Source organism: Marmota monax, unplaced genomic scaffold, assembly GCF_021218885.2.
Source record: "Marmota monax isolate L192 unplaced genomic scaffold, Marmota_monax_Labrador192_F-V1.1 WCK01_AAM20220418_F8-fsc00082, whole genome shotgun sequence".
NCBI classification, from domain to species: domain Eukaryota; kingdom Metazoa; phylum Chordata; class Mammalia; order Rodentia; family Sciuridae; genus Marmota; species Marmota monax.
In genome coordinates this window covers 7,486,669-7,510,545 of record NW_026695207.1, presented here as the reverse complement: position 1 = coordinate 7,510,545, position 23,877 = coordinate 7,486,669, and the positions used below count along the sequence as shown (strand labels likewise).

Here is a 23,877-nt window from a genome sequence, read left to right as displayed (position 1 = left end):
CAAGCTGACCCTCACGACGTGCAGAGCGTGGCGCGAGGACACTGGAAGGAGGCCACACAGGAGGCTGCTGCTGACCTCGCGGACCTTCTCTGCGTCCGAGATTCCTTCAGGAAGTTAAGAGCGAGCCCGGCGCGGAGGTCACGCCTGGGAGCCCAGCGACTCGGGAGGCTGAGGCAGGAGGATCCCAAGTTCAAGGCCAGCCTGGCAACTTAGACCCTGTCTCGAAATAAAAAGGGCCAGGAGGTGTCTCAGTGGTAGAGCGCCCCGGGTTCGGTCCCCAGGCCCCAGACAGACAGGGGACCGAGGTCAGTCGCCCGAGTTGTTGAGTGCGGGCGGCGGTTAACGATGTTGGGGACGAAAATAAGAATGGCTGCAGTGTGGCCTGAAGAAGAGCAGAGATCCCTTCTGAGCCGTGGGGGCTCTTCTGACAGGCAGTTGGCCACACAGACCTAGTGTCGCGGGCAGAGGCTCCAAGGAGAACGCTTTTTCAGAATCTAATGATACTTTGCAATTGAGAAAAACTAGAGTGGCCCGGTGGCCTCTTGACCTCTAACAGACTTGCAGAATTTATAGCATCCTGTTTTTTTTTTTTTTTTAAATCAATCTCCAACCTCTGGATTTACCTCGTTCCTGTTCATATTCCGCAAGGCATGGCTTCTTTTTGTGATGAAGCCTGGATCCTGCTTACGCTCCGCAGAGGGTGGCTTAGTGTCTAGCTGATCTTTGTTGTCCCAATTTGCAAATCTATTGTGCACCCAAATAAACTGTGCTTCATTTTAACCTCCTTCGTGGTTTCTAGGTTTATAACACAAACCCAGCATGGAGATAGGCAAACACAGAATTCCTAGAGTGAAACAGCTAGAGCCGGCTGGCAGGCCCAGAGCAGTGGTCAGCCGAGGTCCCCTAGGAGAGGGAAGCTGGGGCTCCCATTCTCCAAGGCTTGATGGCGCTCTGAGTGGGTGGGAGAAGGATTGCTATGGAAGGCTGAGGGCAGGGGCAGTTCCAGGTTACCAAACCCTACAGAGCTGTGATGTTTGCATCAGTGTTGTCATGGTGTCTAGCTGAACTTTGGGTCCCCGTCCTTCCCTTGGTCAGCCTCACTGCTCAGCAGACCTGTTAAAAAACTGCAGACTCTTAGTACCCATGTACATCCATCCTGAGCAGGCTCACAAGCAAGGTGGCCATGCTAATGTCTGCAGGCCACCTTTTGCCTGTAAGGCATCCTGCCTACTCCCTAGGGGTAAGTGGGGGCCCTTATGGGTAAAGATGTGCCCCAACTCTGACCCCCATCAGCCATGACTCTGCTGCAGGCAACCCGTGGGTGATGTCTTGGGCCTTGAGGTCTGCATGTGATGCGATGATCGGTTGCAACAGCTGGATGTGGGGATAGCAGGTTGTGGGGTTGGGGTCTGACCTAATCCAAGGGCTGGGGAGCTGCCAGGGCTGGGGCTGCAAAGCCCCAGGAACTCTGAGGTGTGGTTTCATTTCTCCCTGGTCTTCAGATGCCTTGTTTTCCTGCTAGGTTCCAGGCCTGTTCTCAGAGCTGGAATCAGATTGGTGCCACCTCGGTCAGTGTTCCCCTCGGGTCATCCATGGTGGCCTGTGGCAGAAGATATTTGCCTTGGTGATGGAGATAGTGGAGAGAAGAGGGACCTGTGCAGCCGAGCAGACAGTGAGATCTGCTGCAGAGGGTCGAGCTGATATTTCCACCACTGCCTGCCCTGTTCAGGTCCATTTGGGGGAAGGGCACTTGAACCAGTTCAGAGACTCCCCTCCACAAGCCTGGGCTGCTGCTCGCTGCAACAGCATGTGGCAACATTAGAAAGAAAAGGGACTGGAAACGTGAATCTGGACAAGTCCCTTGGAGAGCATGGGGGGCTGCTGTTTGTCACCCAGCAGAGCTCCTTAAGTCTCCTTAAGAGACCCACCTCTGGGTCTCCTCCCCTGCATGGCAGCTTCTCAATTCCTGGAAGTCTGTCCTAGACTCAGTTGGCCTCCCTCGTCCCACTGCCAGCCAGGCTCCCTGGGGGCAGTTAAAGGCAAGGTAGCTGTGCCTCCCAGGCAGTGGGAATTATTTGTCCCTGTTCCCAGCACTGGCTTCAGCCTTGTGCGCCGACACTGGCCCAGCTCCAGCCACCCATGGAGACAAGGCCGGCCACATTTCTGGCTTCTAAATCTCCAGGCCTGTGGGAGCGGGACATTCATGCTCATGGACGTGTTAATAGATAATGATTGACTTTTTAAATGCTTCATCAACTCCATCACTTGAGGAGCCTTAGGCAAAGGAGGCTTAGTACATGAAATGGACAGAACGTTCCAGAAGACAGGTGAAATAGCTGGACCTTGCTGTCCTCATTCATTGTGAACCCTGACAGTGGCTCACTGGCAACTCAGGGTGCCTGGGGAAGTGCAGACTCCAAGACCTCTGGTCTCTCTCTGAAGTCCCTGGGCCAAGGCCTTGGGCAGGGGAGGGAGTCTGCAGCACCGGTTGGAAGGGGCTGCCAGGAGCCTGCTCTGGCCTGACAGGCCGGGGACCACACCTGGCTCCCCAGGGGAGGACGTGTGGGGTGCTGCCGTGTGTTCGCCCAGGCTTTGGGGTTTCTGGCATGTGCATTCTGAAGACCATGGCCTTACGCATGAAGCAGCACGTGAACCCGCCTTTGGTGGTGTTTAAACATGCCTTTGCAGATCTGGAGCTCGGGGCTTCTCCACCTCTGACCTCTGCAGCCGGGCCCTGTGGGTGGTCCACAGCCCACCAGCGCTGCAGGGCAGCAGCAGCTGTCATGTTCCTAACCAGGGGCTGGTGTGGAGAGGGAGGCTGGATGTGGTTGGCTCTGGGGTGGGAGGTGGCTCTCAGGCATCAGATAGACTTCCCACCCCACTGGGTCAGCAGTGAATGCAGCATGGATGCTGTCGATCAGGGCTGTCGCCCCAGTGATGGTCCAGCTCCCCAGGAGGAAAACCAAGGAGATTGCGGGTTTCGGCTCTGGAGCACACAAGCCCTGTTATTGTCTTACAAAGAGCCAGGCCAGCCTCCTGTAGAGCTTTAGTATGACTTGGTATCGGGGGTTTTGTAGTTACCTCAAGAAGCCTAATTTTGAACAAATAACAGATTCTCTTCTCTGGAGCAATGGGGAGCTAAACAGCTTTGACAGGCTCATGGAAATAGCTGCTCTCCTCCCTACGAGGCTGCGTTGCTGCGGATCCAGCGCTTGTGGAAGCCCTCCTGTGTCCGGCTTGTCTACTGCTGCTGTGATTGCCCCTTGATGGGGCACGATGGTGACCTCTCTGGATCTGCCTCTCGAGCCCCAGCCATGGGAGAGCTCCATGGGCTCCTCAGGCACTGCATGGGTGCCAACAGCACCTACCTTCCTGACTCACGCCCCAAGTCACAGACTGTCCCAGCATGCGGCACCCCAGAGACCCTGGTGAGAAAACGGCCTTAGGTGGCTTAGGAAGACGAATCACCACGTGGTAGCCCCATCCTGAGGCCTGTTCATACCACAGTTCAACTCAGTGCCCACAGGGCCCCCAGTTTAGGGGCAATGGTTATGCCTTTATGCTGATGAGGAAACAGGCGGGACTCCTGGGTCTGGGCTGTGGCTATGACACTGCTGAGCTGCCCACGGGCCACCCCCTGAAAGTGTGCAAGAGAGCTGGGCAGGGGACGTGGGAAGCCATCTGTCCTGTGCCCCTTGCCATTCCGAGGACTCAGGACCTGAACCTCATGGGCACCCGAGCCCTCCACAGGTCTTAAGTCTCAGGAGGGGTTTGAGCCCCGCCCCAGGAGCACAGGAATGGGTCCCACAGGGACACACAGAAGGACCCAGCAGGGGTCTCCGGTCTTGGCCTCCAGGGGCAGGGGACCCACTTCAGGAGATGGGCCGGACCCATGTCCCCTGAAGGCAGACAGAGAAGCAGGGAGTGTTAACATTGTCCTCACCTGCCCAGAAGCTCGGCACCAACAGCTGACCAGGCTGAGCTGGTGATGCATGGGGTCGGCAGGGCCACAGAATGGGCACGAGCCTTGTGCCCACGTGGCTTCCTGCCACTGCTCCATGGAGCTCTGTGATGCCCTGTTGATAAGGGGAGTATTCCGAAATGTCCTAGGTCCAGTCACAGGGCGAGGATGGGGGTGTGGGACGGGGAGGTCAATCAGTTGTCCCACAGGAGACTACTCCGCATGCCCGAATGTGAGGTGAGACCCCGACTCAGAGCTCGGTGGAACCTCTGGACCTCGTGGGTCCTGCCGGGAGTGGTGCCTTCTCCTGAGGGTGACGGTCCGACCCCGACTTGCTCCTAAGGCGTGGAACCCTGCCCTCTCACCTGCAGCGAATGTAGGTTCCATCTACATCTTCATGAAGGTGTTCCCCTCTCCAGACTTTCACTACAAAGTGTTCTGGCTCTTAGGTCCAGGGACATTTCCCAATAGTGTCCCTCTGTGGCCAGAGGTGGCAGGACTGTACCCTGAGGGAAGCGCCTTTCAGCTCTCTCTGATACAGACGGCCTTTGGGCTCCTTTGGGTTTGTCTCATGGGCATGTTGTCCGTGGTCTCCTCGTGGTGTGCCAGTGGCGGGCCAGGCTGGCGCGGGCCAGCGGGTCTGGGCCTTCCCCCCGCTCCCTCGGCCCAATAGCAGGGAGGACCAGTGTCCTGCCAGAGACCAGCCCCCCGCCAGCCCCAGCCTTCCTCATGCACCAGCACACCCTGGGACCGAGGAGCGCAGCAGCAGCTGGCCAGCCTTCCCCAGCCGCTGTCCTGAGAGAACAGGACGCTCGGGCTGCTGCCATCCGGGAGCACCAGGGCAGTGCCTCCACTGACCTCAAGCACCGGCTAAAGTCCCCTATTCACATTTTAAAAAGGACCATGTAAAGGTGGATGGAAAATTTGTATGATTCTAAAATTCAGGTTTTTTTTTTTAATTAAAAATTTTAAAGCTGGGTGCAGTGGCACACACCTGTAATCCTTGATTCTTGGAGGCTGAGGCAGGAGGATTTCAAGGCCAGCCTTTGCAATTCAGTCTCAAAATACAAAGAACTGGGGATGCAGCTCAGTGATAGAGCTCACGCACAAGCCCCGGGTTCAAACCCCAGCACAGGAGGAGTGATCACCATGAACTGACACATAATAAAATGAAGATTGCACCTATCTGTGGACACCTTGTGATGTGTCCAGTGTACGCTGTGGGTGGGGTTCAGTCAGGTAGACTCCTCTCACGTCTGTAAACACTGTTCTTTGTGCTGGAAACATCCGGTGCTTTCTTTCAGCTTTGTGAAGTCACAGTGTGCTGCCTGCTGTCACCCTCCTGCGCAGCAGCCCACCTCTGGTGACCGCCCTCTATTCCTGACTTCTACTCCTGATTGCTGGGAGACTGACCTCGGGATTCCACAGGAATGAGGTCACAGGGGGCCTGTCTTTCCGTGTCTGCTTATTGGACTTAACATATGATATTCAGTTCCATCCGTGATTTCACAAATGACAGGATCTCATTTTTTTATATCTTTATTCTGTCTTTTTAATGTGGTGCTGAGGATCAAACCCAATGCCCTCCACATGCGAGGCGAGCACTCTACCGCTGAGCTATAACTCTAGCCCAGGATTTCGCTTTTTATGGCTGAATAGTAATTCCATTTGCATATGCAGCATGTCTTCTTTTCCCACCCACCTGCTGCTGGCCCCTTGGTGGCCTTTGTCTCTTGGTGGCATGTCGCGACCCCTTGTCCGCAAGGAAGACGCAACTCAGGAATCTTCTTTCAGCAGTTTATTCAGGCCCTTGATATTTTCTTCATCTCTCTCTCTCTCGGATGCCCCTCCCAGCCTTAATAAAGCATCTCAAGCCCCAATGCGAAGCTGCCACGTGGAGCTTTCTCATAGGGTGGTGAAAAACCATGCGCCAACTCTCCCAAATAAGGAGTTGTTTGTCACAGACCACAGCGGAGCCAGCGCCATCTTGTAATGACGACCATAGTCTGCAGAAATGGCAGAAGCGGCTCACCACAGTGGCAGGGAGCATGGAGTACAGACTTTTCTTCCACACAATCTCATTTCCTTGGATGCATGCCCAGGAGGGCCTGCTGGATTTCCATACCATTTCCCAGAATTTCTTTCCTTAGAAGAATATTACATAGCAACTAAAAGATAACCCTGTAGTTGAGAGTGTCCCTGGAGAGCAGCAGGGGGCGAGGGCCTCTCCCCACCTTCCTCCTGGTAATTGAATGACAGTCCCCAAACTTGACTCTGGGGCCTGTAAATACCACACCTGGCACAGATGTAGCTCCTCCTCCACAGAAGCTGACATCGTCACCTGTTCCCCAGGGCCACTAGGGCCTGTAGCCATCCTTCCCAAGCACACCACACCCGGGGTTCTCTGGAGGTGCCTGGGCCACTGTCCCCTGAACAGCAGGGACACAGAGTGCTTTGCTGAAGGTCCAAGTTCTGTATTCCCACCCCCGTCTCCCGCCTGCAGTAAGGTTTCTAGCTTTAAGACCTTGGATATAATTTTAACTGAGGGAGCCAGGTGCTGTGGCGCACACCTGCAATCTCAGTGCCTTGGGAGGCTGAGGCAGGGGGACCACGAGTTCAAAACCAGCCTCAGCAAAACCAGCCTTAGTGAGACTCTGAGCAACTTAGCAAGACCGGGTTGCAAAACAAAAAGTAAAAAGGGCTGCCACACGCAGGGAGGGCCGCACACCCAAGACGGGGATGGAACAGGCTGCTGGGGACGCTGCTGGGGTCTGGTGGAGAGGAGAGGATGATGGTGTGTGGGGGGCAGCTGTAGGCAAGCCTGAGAGCCCAGCAGGAGGACTGTGGGCCCGGGGAGTGAGGAAGGCCCCTGGGGACAGGAAGGTGTGGAGTGTCAGGACATCACAGGACAGCTGACCACCAGGTGGTGGCAGGTCAGGGTGACGTCAAAAGACACCCATGCTCAGTGTCCTGGGCACGCTGGGGTCCTGGGTGCCAGCAGATAGGGGGTGCACCCAGTCTCAGCAGGACTGGGGTGGCCAGGTAGGACCACAGCAGAGGGTGCCAGGTGGACCTAGGGCCTGGCCAAGAGTCCAGAGTAGTGAGAAGGACAGGGCTGGGGCCCCAGGAGGAGCAGGAGCTCTCTGTGGTGTCCTTCCATGGTGTGGAGGCAGCCCGCTATGGCTGGTGTGGGAGGGGACAATTGGACCAGAGGCCCAGGAGCGCTGGACAAGCAGCGTGTGGAAGGGGGATTTGGATGCTGGGGGAAGAGGGCTGGTGCAGGTGGAGCCACTGTGGGTGGAGGGTGGGAGCTCTGAGGGAGAGGTCATGAACTGAGCGGCCAGCACCGTGGTCCCCATGGGTGTGCGTGTTCCCAGGCCACAGGGTGGGAGAAATAGTGGGAGAAGAGCAGGCCAGGCCTGAGTCTGCAGAAAGGCTCAGCTGTGAGCAGAGCAGGGAGCCGGTGAGTCCCCTGAGGGGCTGAGGGGCGTCCAGTGGTGTGGACACCTGCTCAGCGCCCCGTGGCACAGTGAGGAGGGGCAGGGCCTGGGCAGCTGGAGGTGGAAGGTCTGTTGTTCTGCTGTCAGGCCCCGGCGCAGGGAGGCAGGGGTGGAGCAGGGGCGGGCTGGGGCCAGAAAGCCAGTGGGCAGGACCTGCCAGGAAGCTGGGCTCTGCAGAGTGAGATTTAGAGAGAAGGAAGGACCTGGCCTTGCAGAGACCTTCGCAGGCCATGGTCTCTTCAGAAGCAGGTCCCGGCAGCCTGGTGATCACTGCTCCCTGGCTCATGTTCACCTGCTGTTCCACCCTGTGTCAACACACTCCTGTCCCCAGGGTAGGACCTTTGCTGGAAGGCCCCTTGGGAACTGGAAGATGCTGGTGTCCTGTGGTCCTGGTGACCAGGTTGACCTGTGAGTGCTGTCGGAGGCTGATGCAGACCACACGCGGATCCACAGGCCTCCTGTCCTGCCCCACCTCTCCAAGGTCCTGCCTGAGCCTGGCCTTTTCCGACCTGCACTCACACATGTGCACACACACACACACACATGTACATGTATGCACATGCGCACACACGTATGCACAGGCACACCCATGCACACACATGCATGCACACAAGCAGGCATGTGCACACATGCACACACACATGCTCATAGGCATACCTACACACACATGCACACAAGCACGTGCACGACTCTCCTGCACTCAGACTCTCTCAGGACTGTGACCACAGTGTTGTTGGGGGTCAGTGGCGTGTGCTGTGGCTTTGCTTGGAACACCCGTTGTTGGCTCTCGTCCCTGCATGGCTGTGGGCTCACTCGCCAGGCTGTCCATTTTGTGGCTGCCAGGGCCTCTGGCGTCTGGGAGGTGACATCACCTCCTCCAGCAAGGTGCTTTGGGGTGAAAGTCACTAGATGCCGTCCATTTCGGTATCAAAGTCGATACATGTACCGTAGCAGTAATCACCGTCCTTCCCTGACAGGCCCTGGGATTGATTTTTGAAATGATTTTTACAAGTTGTTAATGTTGCTTTGCATTCCACCTGTGGGCTAAGGGGACGTCAGGAGAGCTTGTGCTAAATGGCAGGGCGTTGAGTGTCGCAGATGAGAAACAGTCATGCCCAGCACTGAGATGGTGTGTGGCACAGGCCACTCGAGGGGAGCCGCCAACCAGGGTACCCCAGGCAACTCCGGGTTGGCTCTCAGGAGCTTCTCTTGAAACCAGAGGAAGACGCACTTCCAGGAGCTGGGGACCCACGCCCAGGGGGAAATGACTCTGGTCTCCACTCCACGCAGATGGTTAGGCCTCTACCCGAGAACCAGGGGGGATCAAAGCTTTGGTGGGACCCAAATGCCAGGCAGAGGTGAACTAAACTCTGTTTTAGGGAGTCAGTGATCTTTTTAAGGAGACAAGCTTTGGCCTTGGTGACACTGTGTCCATGACAAATCTGAAATAATGATTTCAAAGAGAAGCCTGGGTCTGGCTAATGTCAGCGGTGGAGGATAAGTGGTCCGTCGATTCCATCCATGAGCCTCCGGGTTAGGGCTGGGAGCGGATGGGCTGCTCCTCAGGTGTGAACGGGTCCCATGAGAGCTCCCGGCTCACTCTCCTTCAGCACAGAGGGCACATCCGCAGCCCACTGGCTCCTGCAGAATGGCACAGCACCAGGAGAGAGACTGAGGCCACTTTGTAGGGGCCTGTGAGACTCCTTCTGTGATTGCAGAGATTTGAATTCCATGTTGTGGATGCAGTGAGCAGTGGAAGAGAACAGGAAGTCCATAGGTGTGGTCATGTGTGCAGGAGATTCCAAGTGTGCAGAAGGGGAAGAGGTGCCCCTTTAATGATAATGTTCCTGGGACAATCAGACAGGCCTTCGAGAAGGTGCAACTGAGCTCCTGCTCAATGTCAGGATTACCCCAAGGACCCATGTGCAGGGGGAGGAGCTGGCACTGACCCACCTTGGCCAGCTCAGCACCTGTGTTGCAGCTGCGTGACCAGGGCCAGGTGCATTGGCAGGGAGCAGGCACACACGCCCACAGAGCAGGTAGGGCACTGGGATGAGCCTACACGAATAGAATCCACCTGGGACGCTGAGCAAAGGCATGTGGTGGGGGAGGGCGGGTCTGGACAGCTGGGTGTCCATGCGCAGAAACAAACCAGATGCAGACCTCACACCTTACTCAAGAGCAAGCGTAGTGCAGACCAGAGTCCCGAACAGGCAATGGAACCCGCGACACTCCTGGGAGATGAGCAAGGAAGCCCTGGATGCCTGGGCATGGAGGTGACCCTTTGTGTACAACATCAGAGGCACAGATGAGATGTTCCTGGGACAATCAGACAGGCTTTAAGATTGAACATTTCTGGTCCTCAAGCCATTACCAAGAGAACAAGAAGACAAACCAGGGCTGGACGGGCACATCAGATCAAGGAATGCTGTGCAGAATACAAAAAGAACTCTTTCCAAGATGGAGTCTGCACTGCCTAGGCTGTCCTCGAGCACAGGATCCTCCTGCCTCAACCTCCCCATGGCTGGGATCATGAGCATGTGCTGCCAGGCCTGGTATAAAGCACTGTTAAAACTCAATGTAAGGGGTTGAGGTTGTGGCTCAGTGGTAGAGCACTTGCCTGGCATGTGCGAGGTGCTGGGTTTGATCCTCAACACCACATAAAAATAAAATAAAGTTATAAAAAATAATATAAAAAAACTCAATGTAAGAAAGTAAGTCACCTGATCAGATGTGGGCAAGAGACCTAGTAGACACTTCCCCAAAGGATACACGGTGGCAGACAGCAGACCCCAAATATATTCTGCATCACCTGTTGTCAGAACTCAAAGTCGAGCAGCCAGAGACCACACACTGCCAACATGGCGGGACCCAGAACAAGAGCATGCCGCGGGCTGGGGGATGGGCAGGGCTCCCCACCAACCAAGTGAGCTCTTCCCGGGCAGTTGGCAGTCAACCCAAGGCATGTGCAAAAGCAGCTGGAATTCACAACTGCCCACCTGTGGAAGTGGCCGAGACGTCCCTCAGGGGAGAAGGCAGGCACATGGAGCCACCAGAAGTCCTGACACTCTGTGCCCATTGCTGAGCGCAGAGCTCTGCTGGCTGTCTCCCACGGCTAAGAGTGTCCATGGTTCTGCTCCAGGGCCAGGGCCCAGAACTGGCGGCGGCCTTCTTGCTGGTGAGTCCCAAGCAGCTCAGGGTGTCACACAGTGAGACACAGGAACACGTGTGTGTCCTCTGGTCTCTTCTTTCTCCGTGCTGCTGGGGATTGAACCCAGCGCCTGTGCATGCTGGGTAAGGACTCCACACTGAGCTCCACCCCAGCCCTCTCTGTCTTTTTAGAAAACCACCATATGTGGCTATGGGAATCTGTCAGTAAACGTTTTCTGAACTCGCAGAATATGCAGTACCCAGAGGAGACCCTGATGTAGACTAAGGCTTCGGGTGATTTTGATGTGTCAATGTGTGTCACCAGCTATGACACATGAAACCATCAGGTGGGGATGTTGACATTCGGGGAGCCGGGCCTGTGGGGTGGGGACAGGGAGTACCTGGGTAATCGCTGTACTTTCTGCTCAATTTTGCTGTGAACATAAAATTGTTCTAAAATATAACATCCATTTTTGCAAAAAGAGTGAATGTTTGCATGAACAAATTTGCAATGATCAAATCAAAGACAAACAGCACATGGGGCAGGCAGGGAGATGAGAATGTTCAAGCTCCCCAGCTGACCCCCTCCCGGGAAGGGAGAGCCTTGGGAAGTGGCCCCCCTGCTGCTGTGTGTGTAGGCATGAGCCCTGCCCCTCCTGGGCCCAGAGCACATTCCCACCCCAGTGGCCTTCCCTCCTCCCAGGGCTGCTGCACCTCCATGAGGACATCAGTCCCTGGATTTGGGGCCCACTACCGTCCAGCATGACCTCATCCTAACTGGTGTGTCTACAAAGACCTTATTTCCAGACAAGGCGACTTTGAGGTTCTCCCATACTGGGGGGAAGCAGCCAGGATGTGACCACACTGAGGGAAGAGGGTACACTGTACCCCTGGCCAGATCTACTCTAAGGACAAAAGGGGATCTCTCGTGTTAATTCTTCTACTCTTTTTTTTCTATTTATTTATTTATTTTTACATGATCTCTATTATTATTATTATTTTTTATTATTATTTGCATTACATTTCTTAATACACCTTTATACCACAATTTTTCATATCTCTGTATACAAGATATGTTGACACCAAATTCACATCTTCATACATGTATTTTGTACCACGATGAGGATCTCCTTCCACCACCCATGCAATTCCCCATCTCCCTCCCTTTCCCTCCCACCCTCTTCCCTATCTAGAGGTAATTTTCTTCCCATGCTCTTCCTCCCTACCCCATTTTGAGTCACCCCCTTATATCAGAGAAGACATTCGGCATTTGTTTTTTGGGATTGGCTAACTCCTCTTAGCATAATCTGCTCTAATGCCATCCATTTCCCTGCAAATGCCATGAACTTGTTATTTTTTAGTGCTGTCTACTACTCTTTTTTAACTATTCACTTTAAAATGATTTCAGGCTTATGAAAACATTTGCAGTTGTGACAGAGAATTCCAGAACGTCCCGCAGGGTCCCTGGAAGTCAGTGTCTTCTGTAGCCAGAGTAGTGCCCGAAACGAGGATGTGGATGCTGGTGTGGGGCCACAGTTCTCTGCAGGCCTTGTTTAAGTGTCTCCCGTCCAGCCTCCAACTCAGGACCTCACGGTGCATTCCCATGTCCCTGGTGGCTTCCACGAGGACAGGACGGGCCCCAATGCATCCAGGGAGAGCACTCTTCTGCTCAGCTTGGGCTTGTCTGCTGCTTCCTCGTGGCCAGATCTGGACCTGCCTTGGGGTGGGACCCACGGAATCCAGGCTGGGCCCTCCACAGGGTGTCTTCCAGGAGGTCTTGGGTGTGGGCCTGTGCAGCCACGCAGCCCCGTGAGGGGTGTCCACAGCTGCTCCCTGTAGCTGCTCTTGCTTTTCCGTTTCCTGGGGAGGGACTGTGAGACTGCGCGATGTTCCACTTCTCATCAGTTTTGCCTGCTAACGTTAGTGGCCCTTGATGATTCTGGCAGAGCTGCTGTTCATGTGCTCTGTGCCAAAGGACTGGGCTCAGTCCCCACTCCTCCCTTTGGGTTGGTCCCTGCAATTCTGAGAGGACCAGAATTCCCTTCTCCCCATTTACTCATCTGCCTGCTGTGAACCTGTGGGCATTAGGTGGGTCATAGCCCATTGCTGTTGATATTCACTTTGGCCCCCACCCCCACCCCCAGGGACTTGGGTCTGGCATCCCAGGTCTGCAGATTGGCTTTGTGTCCTTTCTACACAACCCTGGGGGCCTGCCTTGCCCGTGAGGTGCAGGGTGCTGCAGCCCATGGTCACTTCTTAGGCTCTGTGCAGGAGCCCTGAGGCCTCTGGTATTAGAACTCACGCCCTGGGTGTGCTCAGGCTGCGGGCCGAGCACCAGCCCCCCAGGGATGGTCCAGTATGTGGGCAGTGACAGTCTGTGCCTTGTGGCCCCTCCCTAACCAGTGACCACTGCACTGCCCACACCACCCAGGGTCTGGGCTGCCTCCCACCCTCTGGCTCCTCCCACTGGACGCCTCACACCTGGAAGGACTTGTCCCCGCTGGGCTCCGAGCCCTTGATGAGCTCTGAGTGGGGTCTGCCTCCTTAGGGGCCTGCATTCTCATTTTGCACTGGGTCTTGCAATTATGTAGCTGGTTCTGATTACCCATAATCTGTTTGCTTGCTTGCTTGGTTGTTGAATAGACACAAAGTAATTTCATGTTTGCTAACTCAGGTCTCCGTACAAAACAGACTTACTAACAAGGCAGCATCTGCACGGCCCCCTCCCCTCCGGGTCTGCCCCGAGCACCGCTCCCTGTGTGCCAGGCTCTCTTCCCCACACCCTCACGCACGGCCCCCTCCCCTCCGGGTCTGCCCCGAGCACCCCTCCCTGTGTGCCAGGCTCTCTTCCCCACACCCTCAGTAAACTTCACTTGTTGCTGCCAGATTCCATCTTGGGGCTCCTCCCAACCTGGTTGATTTTAGCCATTTTCTGACTTGGGGGAGTGTGATACATCCCATGTTCCCCTGGAGGAGCACCAAGGCCTGAGCGAGCCAGATGCACCAGCACGTGCTCCCCAAGGCCAGGCGAGGACCCCATTGTCCTGTCGCTCCTCTGGCCCTCTCACCCCTGAACCCTCACTCCTGCTGTGAGGGGGACCCTCACTGGGAGGGGGAGGGGACAGGTGCCTTCTTGGCTGGCCACACACTCTCAGTGTGAGTGTGCCCTGGGCAGGTGTGGGGCTGTGTCCCCGTGTCACTCCAGCCAGCCCAGCAAGGAGTATCCAGTTAAGGCAGAGGGTTCGGGTGGGGTGGAATCCTGGTGCAGGGGAAGTGGGAGAGCCATGCAGGGCATGCCCAGCTAGGAACAGGGGCTGGGCAGGGGTGGGCCGGGGCGAGCTGCCCTCCTCTGCACTTGGTGGTGCAGGACCACAGGCTGCACCTCCCTGTGCTGGGGCTCTCAGGGGCAGAGCTTGGGTAGAGAGGTCATTCCTGCTTCTGGCACACCTGGCCCCGGGCACCAGGACACACCAGCCCCTGTCACTAGGGAGCCATCGTGGTGCATGTGGTGGGACCCAGCCCAGGGTGATGGTGTCGAGGAGAGGGGCCGGGGTGGTCATGAGGGCCACATGGACGGGATCAGCGCCCTTTCCATTTCCTTGGAGGGCAGTTGTTCGGCCCTAAATCGGAGAGTGTCCTGATCTCACTTCCAGAATAGGGAGCTGTGTCCGGTTGCTCAGAACACAGGCCAGAACGCAAGACCAAGCTGCACCAGTGTCACGTGGTGCAGGCTCACGTCTAAGCACTTGCCAGTCCTTTCTACAGCTGCCCGAGCTTGGCGCCAGCTCCCAGGACAGAAGGATAAACTGAGGCATGGGGGCTGGGAGCCTTGCCCGGGAAGGGGCAGAGCAGGTCCTTCCCAGGCCGCCCTACTGAGTCCTGCCCTTGCCCTCCTGCCTGCTGCCCCTAGAACCCCCGATGGGGTGGATGAAGCCAGGGCAGAACAAGTGCGAGAGAAGCCGGGCATCCGAGAGGTCCGCGCCACCTGGAGCGCTGGCACTGCCTCTCTTCCTCCAAGCCTTGGACGTCAGCTCTCGTGGGACAAGAGACCTTTGGAAGGTTATGGTTTCCCCTGTGGAGGGCGCGCAGGTGGCTGCCGCGCTTCACACCAGGCTTCAGGCCAGCGTCCTCATCCTTTGGCTCAGAGTGTGCCTTGGGCTTAACCTGACCTGCGGGGGTGGCGACGGTGGCGTGGCCCACGGTCCCCAGAGGCAAGGGCACAGATGAGAGGGGAATTTCTGCCTCCGACGCTGTGTGAGCGCACACCGTCCAAGGGCCAGCAGGTGGGCGTCCTGTCCAGGGGCCCGCACCCATTGGCAAAGAGCTCCCAGGAGAAAGGAGCCCAGCTCTGGGAGAGGAAGACATCCAGACTCCAGTAACATGCTCAGCCTCGCAGGCGGACCCCGGCTGGGCCCTAAGTTCAGTTACCTGAGTGGGATCTCCTGCATGCCCTCAGGAGAGCAAAGCCTGGGGGCAAATAGAGTGTAGGACTCCTGTGGCACACCATCTGTCCACTGGCCTTCGACTCTCCGACTCTCCGAGGGCTGGTGACCCGCCAAGTGACGTCTCCAGGGGGAGGGGCACAGTGTGGGGCTCCTCCAGCACTGGCTTCCTTGATTCCTTGAAGCCCTTTGGGAAGGCAGGCAGAGCAGGAGCAGGCCGCCCTCTGTCCTCAGGCTGTGGACACTCATGGCCTGGGCTGGGGATTCGAGAGCTACTCTGTGATCCCCGGATCTCAGAGGCAAGCCTGAATGGGCCTCTCTGCTTCCTAGGGGCTCTGCCAAGTGAAGGTACAAGCAGGTGATGCCGGCCAGTGGTCCAGATGCTGCCGCCCAGCCCAGCACTGCCCACAGGTGGTCCTTGGAAGGTGGCCTGACCTCCCAGTGGTGGGCGGAGGCCATTGGAACAGCCAGGCTCACGTGCTGAGTTGGGCCTGCCTCCTGGGGTGGTCCTTGGGGGACGAGTCACAGTGGTGACATTTGTTGTCCTGTGGGGGCTGTCTGGACCAGCTCCGTTGCCCCCTGCAGGACACCATGTGGATGACATGCAGGGGGCTCCCAGGCTCCTGGGCTGGGGTCCCTGTGAGGCAACTGGGATGCAGAGCTGCACCCCCAGGCTGGCTCCACTCACCCCCTGCTGGCCTCTAAGCAGGTTCCTGGGAGCCTCCGATGAGTGGTCACATGTCCCCTGTGGGGACGTCTCTGATGCTGCTCTTGCTACAGAACCCTGACTCCTCAGGTTGAGGCTAGACTCGGGGACAGGCTATCCAAACATCGATGTCTAAATTCCTAGCTTCTCAGAGGGGAAGAGGAGGAACCAGAAGTGCCACGTGCGCAGCTTGCCTTCCGTGGTGTGCAGCAGGGTGGTGAGGCCAGCAGCACCGCTCTGGACGGTGCACCTCGCTGGTCCTCATGCTGTGGTCTGCCTTGGGCTCTGTTACCTGGCCACACCCAGCTGGTGTGCGCTGGTTCCCCTGGCAGAGACGGGGCACTCGGTGTCCCTTCAGTCCACCCCACACACCTTGCTCTTGAGTGGACACATGACACTGGCCTGCTGTAGCTGGACACGCAGAGCGGGTGGGGCAGCCTGGGCGCCGCCTCCTCAGCCCCGTTCCCTGGCCAGTGGTGAAGGACTGGGCTCAGGGAGGTCAGGGGAGGCCAGGCGGGGCCGTCGGCTCTGCTTCTGCCTTGGCAGCTCTCCGAGTCAGGCACCCTGGTGCTAGAGGGGGTGGGGTGGGAGGGCACGAGCTTCCCTGGCCACCACGGGGGCTGCTGGTCGCGGGTGGCAGTGCTGGGCTAGCTCTGCCTGTGCCTGGCACATCCCGGGAGGAGGGGAGCAGCGCCCTCCACCCTTCCACGGGGAGCAGGAGCGCAGGCCTGGCCCACCAGCCGGGGCTCAGAAAAGGGGCACTTTCCCCTCCTGTAATTGTAAATCAGGACCAGGTAGCTGCGGTGCCCTTTGGTCTGGTCGGACGAATCCACAGAGATCAAAGGAGGACCGTGGAGTGAAAAAACAGAAAAAGCCAAACACGAGGAATCCGTTTACCCTTTAAAGCAGGCTTCTCGCTGCTGCGGAGCCTTTATTAAAACGCTTCTCTCAGAGGAGCGCTGGCTTTTCTGGGCTTTACCTCCCAGACTGCGGGTCTAAAGGTCACTCAGTGGAGAGCACAAATCCGACGGTGAAGAGCAGAGTGGGCACCGAGGCTGGAGCCCTGCCGGGCGGCAGAGTGGGCCCAAGTGGCGGGCCCAGGATGGTGGCTTCTGACGCTGGGACGAGAACCCTCGGATGTCTGGTATTAGCTCGTCTCACTAACGTGAAAGAGCCACCATTCCCTCAGGAACAAGTGCCAAACGCAGCTCCGTGCCCTTAGTGCTGCCAGGCACTGGGTTTGGGCCAGAAGGCAGACGTGGGGAGGTCCTCCGTCCATCCAGCTGCCCACTCATTCACCTGTCTGAAAACCTGCTCCACTACCTGCCAGGGACCAGGCACCTTCCAGACACCCCCAGAAGCCAGTGAGGTCCCACACTTGGAGTAGGACAAGCAGTCTCCTGTGTGACACCTGCTAGGGAGGCCTGACCAGGGGCCAGGACCTAGAAGCTGGGGTCAGAGCAGATGTCCAAAGGTGATGCGCAGTGGAGGCTGGGCTGGAGGTGGAGTCTGGAAAGGGTGGATGGACAAGGAAGATGTCCAGACAGGAGGGTCCCTGGGGCCAGAGTCCCCGTCCAGGTGACCTGCTTTCTGATACTTGGAGAGCCTACCGCCTGTGGCTCCCGTGGCCAGGGGACGAAGCACAGGTGCACCTTGAACAGCAGGGTCGAACTCTGCTGAACATCGGGTGTGCCTGGGGATGTGGACACTTTGAAATGCTCCCAGAAGACCACAGAGCCCTGCGTGTCGAGAACTAGAGAGAAGGTGCGTGAGTATGTGACTCGCAGGTGGACGACCGGTCAGCACAGGCCTCCCTCAGAGCGCGAGTCATGGAACTCGCTCTGGAGCCCTTGCTGGGAGAGGAGTGAGAGGGACTTGAAGGGGACACTGACAGCAGCCACACAGCATTGGTGTGGCACGGTGTGCGCCTGTGTAATCCCAGCCGCCTCCTGCAGCGTGTAAGCCTGTGTCTTGGCGTGTCCCTTCAAGTGCTGGGTGGCACGCACCTGCTCAGGTGAGCGATTCACCTCCAGCAAATTGCACCCCAGGGTCAGATACCTCTCAAGGTCCCCACATCTCTTAGTGATGTACAGAGTGTGCTGATGGCCAAGGCTTCTGGTCGACCGCAGGCCGTTGGTAGTTACATTGAAAAGCTGTGGGGGAAGTGCAGGGGAGACCCTAGACAGCTGAGCACTGCAGCCCGTCACTTTCTCACCAGGCTGAGCTGCAGCAGTGCGCCAAGAGCAGCCTGGAGAGGTGACCGAGGACGAGGAGACCTAAGGACAGCAGACCCTCAATGCTACACAACCTCTACTGCCCCTCAGACACCCTCCTCTGAGATGGCAGAGGCAACAGCGTCTGGCTGTCCACCCACTGAGCTTCTGGCTGCTCCGCCGCTGTGCGTGGGTCTCTGCCAGGCCACCCACCACAACAGGGTGAGCTCAGAAGCTCAGCTGCAAGAGCTAGGTGGGAGAGGCCAGGAGAGGAAGGAGAGGGCCAGAGAGGGCTGGAGAGGGCCGGGCAGGATGGTCTGCATTGTCCGGACAGCTCTGGGCTTGCGGTTCTGCCAGTTTTACCTCAAGCTGCCTCTTTGAGTATTGAAAAGCCTGGGTCTTCTCTATCCACCTTTGCTTTTAAATGTTTCCTATCAAGTTGAGATTTTTAAGGACTTCATTTTAAATTTGTATTAAAATTTATGACTTGGATTTTTCAAAAACTGTGATCAAACTACAAGCCCTTCTTAATAAAAACATTGAATACATTTTTAATAGTTTCATGCAGATTTTGATTCTGCAGTGTTGGGTTCCCTGACCCCAGTTGTTCAGGGGCCAGTTCCTACAAACCGGTGGCTTAAAGAATGGGAGTGCTTTGTTAGGCTGCAGATCTGAGGCCGAGGTGTCACAGGGCTGCTCCTGGGAGCACCTGTGCTGTGGCCACCTCCACCCTGTGGCCACCCCCAGCCTTGTGCCCATCCCCAGCCTGTGGCCACTCCCAGCCCAGTGCCTATCTCTAGCCCTGTGCCCATGCCCAGTCCTGTGGCCACCCCCAGCCCTGTGGCCAACCTCAGCCCCATGGCCACCCTGAGCCCTGTGGCCACCATAGCCCCTGTGTGCCCAGGCCCACAGGCCCATGGCCCAGTCTCCCCTCTGCCATCCCGTGGCCTCCTGCCCCAGTGCACCTCGGGCGGTCTCTGTTCTTTCTGCTGTCATGGGCTTCCTGCCCCAGTGCACCTCGGGCCATGTCCGTCCCCCCTGCCATCACAGGGGCACAAGCTCCCATGGCGCCTGCAGCCGCCCACCCCCAGCTACGATCGCTGTGCAGGTACTGGGGCTGCGGGACTCCGCGTGATCTCAGCATGCTCCCTGAGGCCAGAGTCTGTGGCTGAAGGTTCTTCCTGATGCTGAGCAGGCTGTGGGCTGGCATTCCGGCCCTGCCCAGCGTGGACATTTTTTGATACTGGGGATGGAACCAGAGGCACTTAACCCCTGAGCCAGCACTTTGGGCTTTTTATTTAGAGACAGGGCTTGCTAAGTTGCTGAGGCTGGCTTTGAACTTGCCATCCTTCTGCCTCAGCCTCCCGAGCCTCTGGGATCACAGGAGTGTGCCACCGTGCCCGGCCCAGTGTGGGCTTATGCACACGCTGTACACGTGCCGTGAGGTGCCGTTGCCCACATCTGCCAGGGTGGAGGTGGCATTATCTGAGGTCTACGAGTGCCCCGAGTGGGATTCATATGCCAACTGGTGGTGGAGCCTGTAGCAGAAAACTGGGTGGCACGAAGTAGGCAGGTCGAGGAGGCTGGTCCCGTGGAGCCTCGCTCCTCCTGATCCACGGCGACCTCAGGCTAGCAGGGGCTGGCCACCCAGGTCGTGCGGGCAGGTGAGATGCAGGCTGGTGGTGCTGCACCTCGGCAGGCGGATGAGGGGTCCCGCGTGGGGTGGGGCCCCAGCAGCACCCCACAGGCAGGCTCTCCAGATGCCACACCTGTCCCTCCTCCCCTGGAGGGTCAGTGCTCCTGCCCTGTGTGGACGCTGCCTATGTGGAGCTCAGCTCTGGGGGCTGAGGGCCGCACCACGTTCCCTCCAGACCTCCTGAGGCTGGCACCACCCAGGTCTGCTGCCGCATGACGCCCTTCCTGTGTGCCCGCTGCAGACTGGGTCTGCAGTGACGCCAGGGCCCATGTGTGGAGGGGGGTCCCCACCTGCAACTGTTGGGAGTGTTGGAACCTTAAGAGGGGGGCCCAGGGTCTTGGACTCTGGGCCCAGCCCTGCTGCCTCCTCCCTTGTGAGTCCTGGCTGTGAGTGTCTTCACCGAGTACCGCCATCATGATGGCTGCCCTTCTGTCCGCCCAAAGCTCCAGGGCCCACCAATCTGGGACAGAATCTCCCAAACCGAGCAAGACAGGCCTTGCTCTTGTGAGGGCACCAGCTGGACCACTGGTTACAGTAATGGGAAGTTGGCCGACACAGTGCCCACTCAGGACCTCTGTCCCTTTTATCAGGTTGTTTCTAGTTGATTTTCAGGGGCTCCTTCTGAAACCAGGGTGGAATCCCCTGCCCCCTTGGTACTTTCTGAACGGCCAAGTGAAGTGCTCAGCCCCCACACTCTGTAGGCCTCCTTTTGGTCTCTTGCAGAGCTTGAGGCTGGAGAGCACACAGACACAGGAGCCTGGCTGCTGTGGGGTGTGCAGTGGCAGCCGCAGGGTGTGCAGTGGCTGCTGGTCCTGTGGCACCTGCAGCCTGGGGCCCTCCCCTGTTCTCTGCAAGGTGCTTGCCACAGCTCTACCTCAAGAGCTTTGGCTCCTGCTGGTGGACTTTGGTTGTGCTGGGCCTGGGGAGGGGCACCTTCAGCACTGTGTATGGCCCACATGTGACACTGGCCAGACTGCGCCTCACTGAGCTAGATCTGCTGTCTGGACGGTGACCCGAGGGCACCCTGACTCAAAGTGGCTTGGGCTATGAGCAGGGGAGACTCATGTGGCCAACCCAGCTGACCTGCGTGCAGGGCCTCTGCAAAGTCCCCCTTGAGGCTGCCAGTGGCAATCCTGGAGACTAGGCCTTGGGCCCTGAGAGAGAGGCCCTGGCTCACATGGTGTTGGGTCCAGTAGCCTCCATGGTGAGGCGCTGTGTGGGCAGAGGCCTGCAGGAAGCCAGGCCGCTCTCCTGGGACCTGGGGTGAAGGTCATCATGTGGGTGGCAGCAGAGGTCTCTATGTGGGTGGTGCCTACAGGACCCTGTGGATGCGTGGGCTGTGCTGTCATGCAGCATGCCTGTACAGGGCCACTGGGTCATCTGGGTCACAGCAGGGAGTCCATGAGCAGGTGACTTCTCGGGTCTCACTGAGGATGCCGCCATTCAACCAGGTGGCCAGGTTGACTGGTGTACCTTTGGCTACAGAGGGGACAGAGACCACGGAGAGCCAGGGCTAGGTGCCACTCAAGAAACAGGGGACATGCCCCTGGAGAGGCTAATGGGCTGGACAGTGGTGGTGGTCAGGTTGTGGGGACAGAGGGAGGCAGGGCAGAGGAGCCCACCTGGAGGCTCCTCAGTGGCCTGAGTGGGCCGCTGTGACACCCAGCACATGCCATGTACAACCACAGGGCAGCCTGCAAGGCCACAGACCTGGGGCGGGGGCCAGGCCATCCCAGGCACGCCTGTGGGAGCCCAGGGCGGGGGGTGTTGCCTTGGCATGCCGCATGGGAGCCCGTGGGGGGGATGGGGCACCCTGGCACACCTGGGTGGGAGCCCATGGGGGGGGATAGGGCACCCTGGCACACCTGGGTGGGAGCCTGTGGGGGGGATGGGGCACCCTGGCACACCTGGGTGGGAGCCCATGGGGGGGATGGGGTACCCTGCCACACCTGGGTGGGAGCCCGTGGAGGGGAGGTGGACCATCCCAGTACACCTGCGTGGGAGCCCGTGGGGGTGGGCCACTCTGGTACACCCACGGGGAGGCTGGGGATACACCTGCCCCAGGCTCTGGGGAGCAAGTGTGGAAAGCCGTGGTGGGATGGAGGGTGGGCTGGGAGCACCAGGTGACGGTGTCCCCTGGAGCTAGCTTCCCCCACCCAGGTGGAGCCAGTTAGCTGGGCCTGTGCAGGGCAGCAGGACCGGGCAGGAGTGTGCGACACAGCCATGGCCATTTTCTGGACAGGTTTCATTTATTGTGCGTGAGGACCACACAGACACTGACGGCGGAGACGCTAGCATGCTGAGGACACCTGCTTCTACAGAGCCACACCTCGGCAAGGAGGAGGCACGGGCCTTGGCCGTGACTGCGGGGCTCAAGGGACATGGCTCGAGTTTCCCCAGTGTCAGGGTCCAGTCCCTGGTGCCCACGTCCACCTGTGGGAGGCCCAGAGGGCTCTGTATGCAGCCTGCGCCTGCTGGACGGCACAGGGTACGACCTCTCTGCAGGCCACATCCAGAAGCTCCAGGTGACCTGGGGACACGTGCCCTTCCCTCCAGGGGCAGCAGCCAGTGTGCCGTGGAGGTGGCCCTGGGTGGCCTTCTTCACTTGGTATTGCTGATAGCTTTTGTCAACAAAACCAGCCACCAGCATACAGACATGCAGAGACTGACCTTAGGCCGTGAGAATAGTCTGGATTCGAAGGTAAATGTGATTTTAAAAAGCCACTCCCTAACAGGAAAAGTGTCCACAGATGTGATGGTGCCTGAGAGAAACGACACCCTGTTGGTTCTTCCCCAAGGGCCAGCTCCAGGACACGCGGGGTGTCTGCAGGCTGCCTAGTGGCTCCCACGTGCCAGGGGCCCTCGAGCTTCGGCATGTGGCTTACAAGGAGCAGCCCTCCTCCCATGGCCTGGAAGTCCCCAGCGAGGTGACCATGAGCTGACCAAGAAGCCAAAAGAGTGCCCAATCCCACGTTCCAGACCCCAGTCGTCCATGGCCAAAACAGACGAGGGGTGCCAGGCGGGCAGGGCGCTCACATCCAGCCTGGCCACACACGGGAAAGGAGTGGGGCCTCGGGGCGGTCTCCCCGACTCTCCTTCTGCACACTTAGACAAAACAGGACACTTGGCTTTTAAAATCTGAGCAAAATAAATGACCCAGGCAGCTATCGTGAGCACAGGGGTCCTCACACAGTGTATGTACAGTCACCCGGGTCCCTCTCCCCAGAGCATGGGTGACAGCAAGATCGTGTTCCAGGGTGGCCGCAGGGGAGGAGCCAGCCACGTGGACCCGTGTGCAGGGATGGGACAGGCTGGAACCTCACCACGAGGATCTCTGCTGTTCTCACAGGACGCAGGACGCAGGACGCAGGGCGAGCCCTCTATGGGGCGTGAAGCGGTGAGGAGTCAGAGATGGAGCCTCGTGCTGCGTTCTCAGTAGAGGCAGGGGTGGGAGTGGCCCTCTTTCTCTGGAAACGTCAATCTCCCTCCTCTGTCTCCCTGTGGCAAGAGGACTGCCCTGGTCATCCGTGGGCTCCGTTTACACCAGGAGCCAATGGCGCAGCTGCAAGGAGGACATCTGGTCAGAAGCAGGTGGCAGCCCTGGCACAAGCAGCTCCTGGGCCCCACCCTGCTGCTCAGGGCCGCCCCTGCCAGCCACCTGCCCACGGGAGGCAGCGGGATGCAGGATCAACACTGCTCCTGGGGGCCTGTTTTGAACCTGCGACTCAGCTGCAAAGCAAGGGCCATGCCTGGCGGGGGAGGCCACGGCAGGGGAGGCCACAGCAGCCTCTGGGCACATTAGAGACAGCAGCTGGGGTGGGGAGATGCTGGCCTCAGAAATGTGACCTCCTGCAACCTGTGAGTGACCCAGTGGTGTCCCCTCCCCTGCACCCAGCACTTCCCCACTTCTCCATCCTAGTGAAGCCCTGTGCTCTGCCACCAGCTGGCAGTGTGACGCACCACGTGGGGAGCGGGCCTCACTGGTGGCTCCAGGTTGAGGACACTGAGGGGTGACTGTGGCACTGCAGCCACTGCCATCGCTGTTACCGTGCAGCTACCAGTTTGGCTGTTTCTGAGCGAGAGGCAGTTGGTGACATGGTGGCCAGAACTCTGTTTTTAAATATTTTCTGAGCAAAAGCTTGGTGGCTTGTTTCTGACCCCACGGTACCAGAGGGGGAAAGCGGGAACTGGCCCTCTGGCCATGCAGGG

General features: G+C 58.2%; 1 protein-coding gene across 1 annotated transcript in view; it reads right to left on the bottom strand.

The window, feature by feature from the left end:
* Positions 1 to 21,894: 21,894 nt before the first annotated feature.
* Positions 21,895 to 23,877, bottom strand: part of Slc6a3 (solute carrier family 6 member 3) — a 40,030-nt gene continuing 38,047 nt past the window's right edge. Inside the window, exon 15 of the mRNA XM_046430416.1 lies at positions 21,895 to 23,230. Within this exon, the coding sequence (XP_046286372.1) occupies positions 23,207 to 23,230 (24 nt within the window). The 3' untranslated portion in view covers positions 21,895 to 23,206. The remainder of the gene's footprint in view (positions 23,231 to 23,877) is intronic.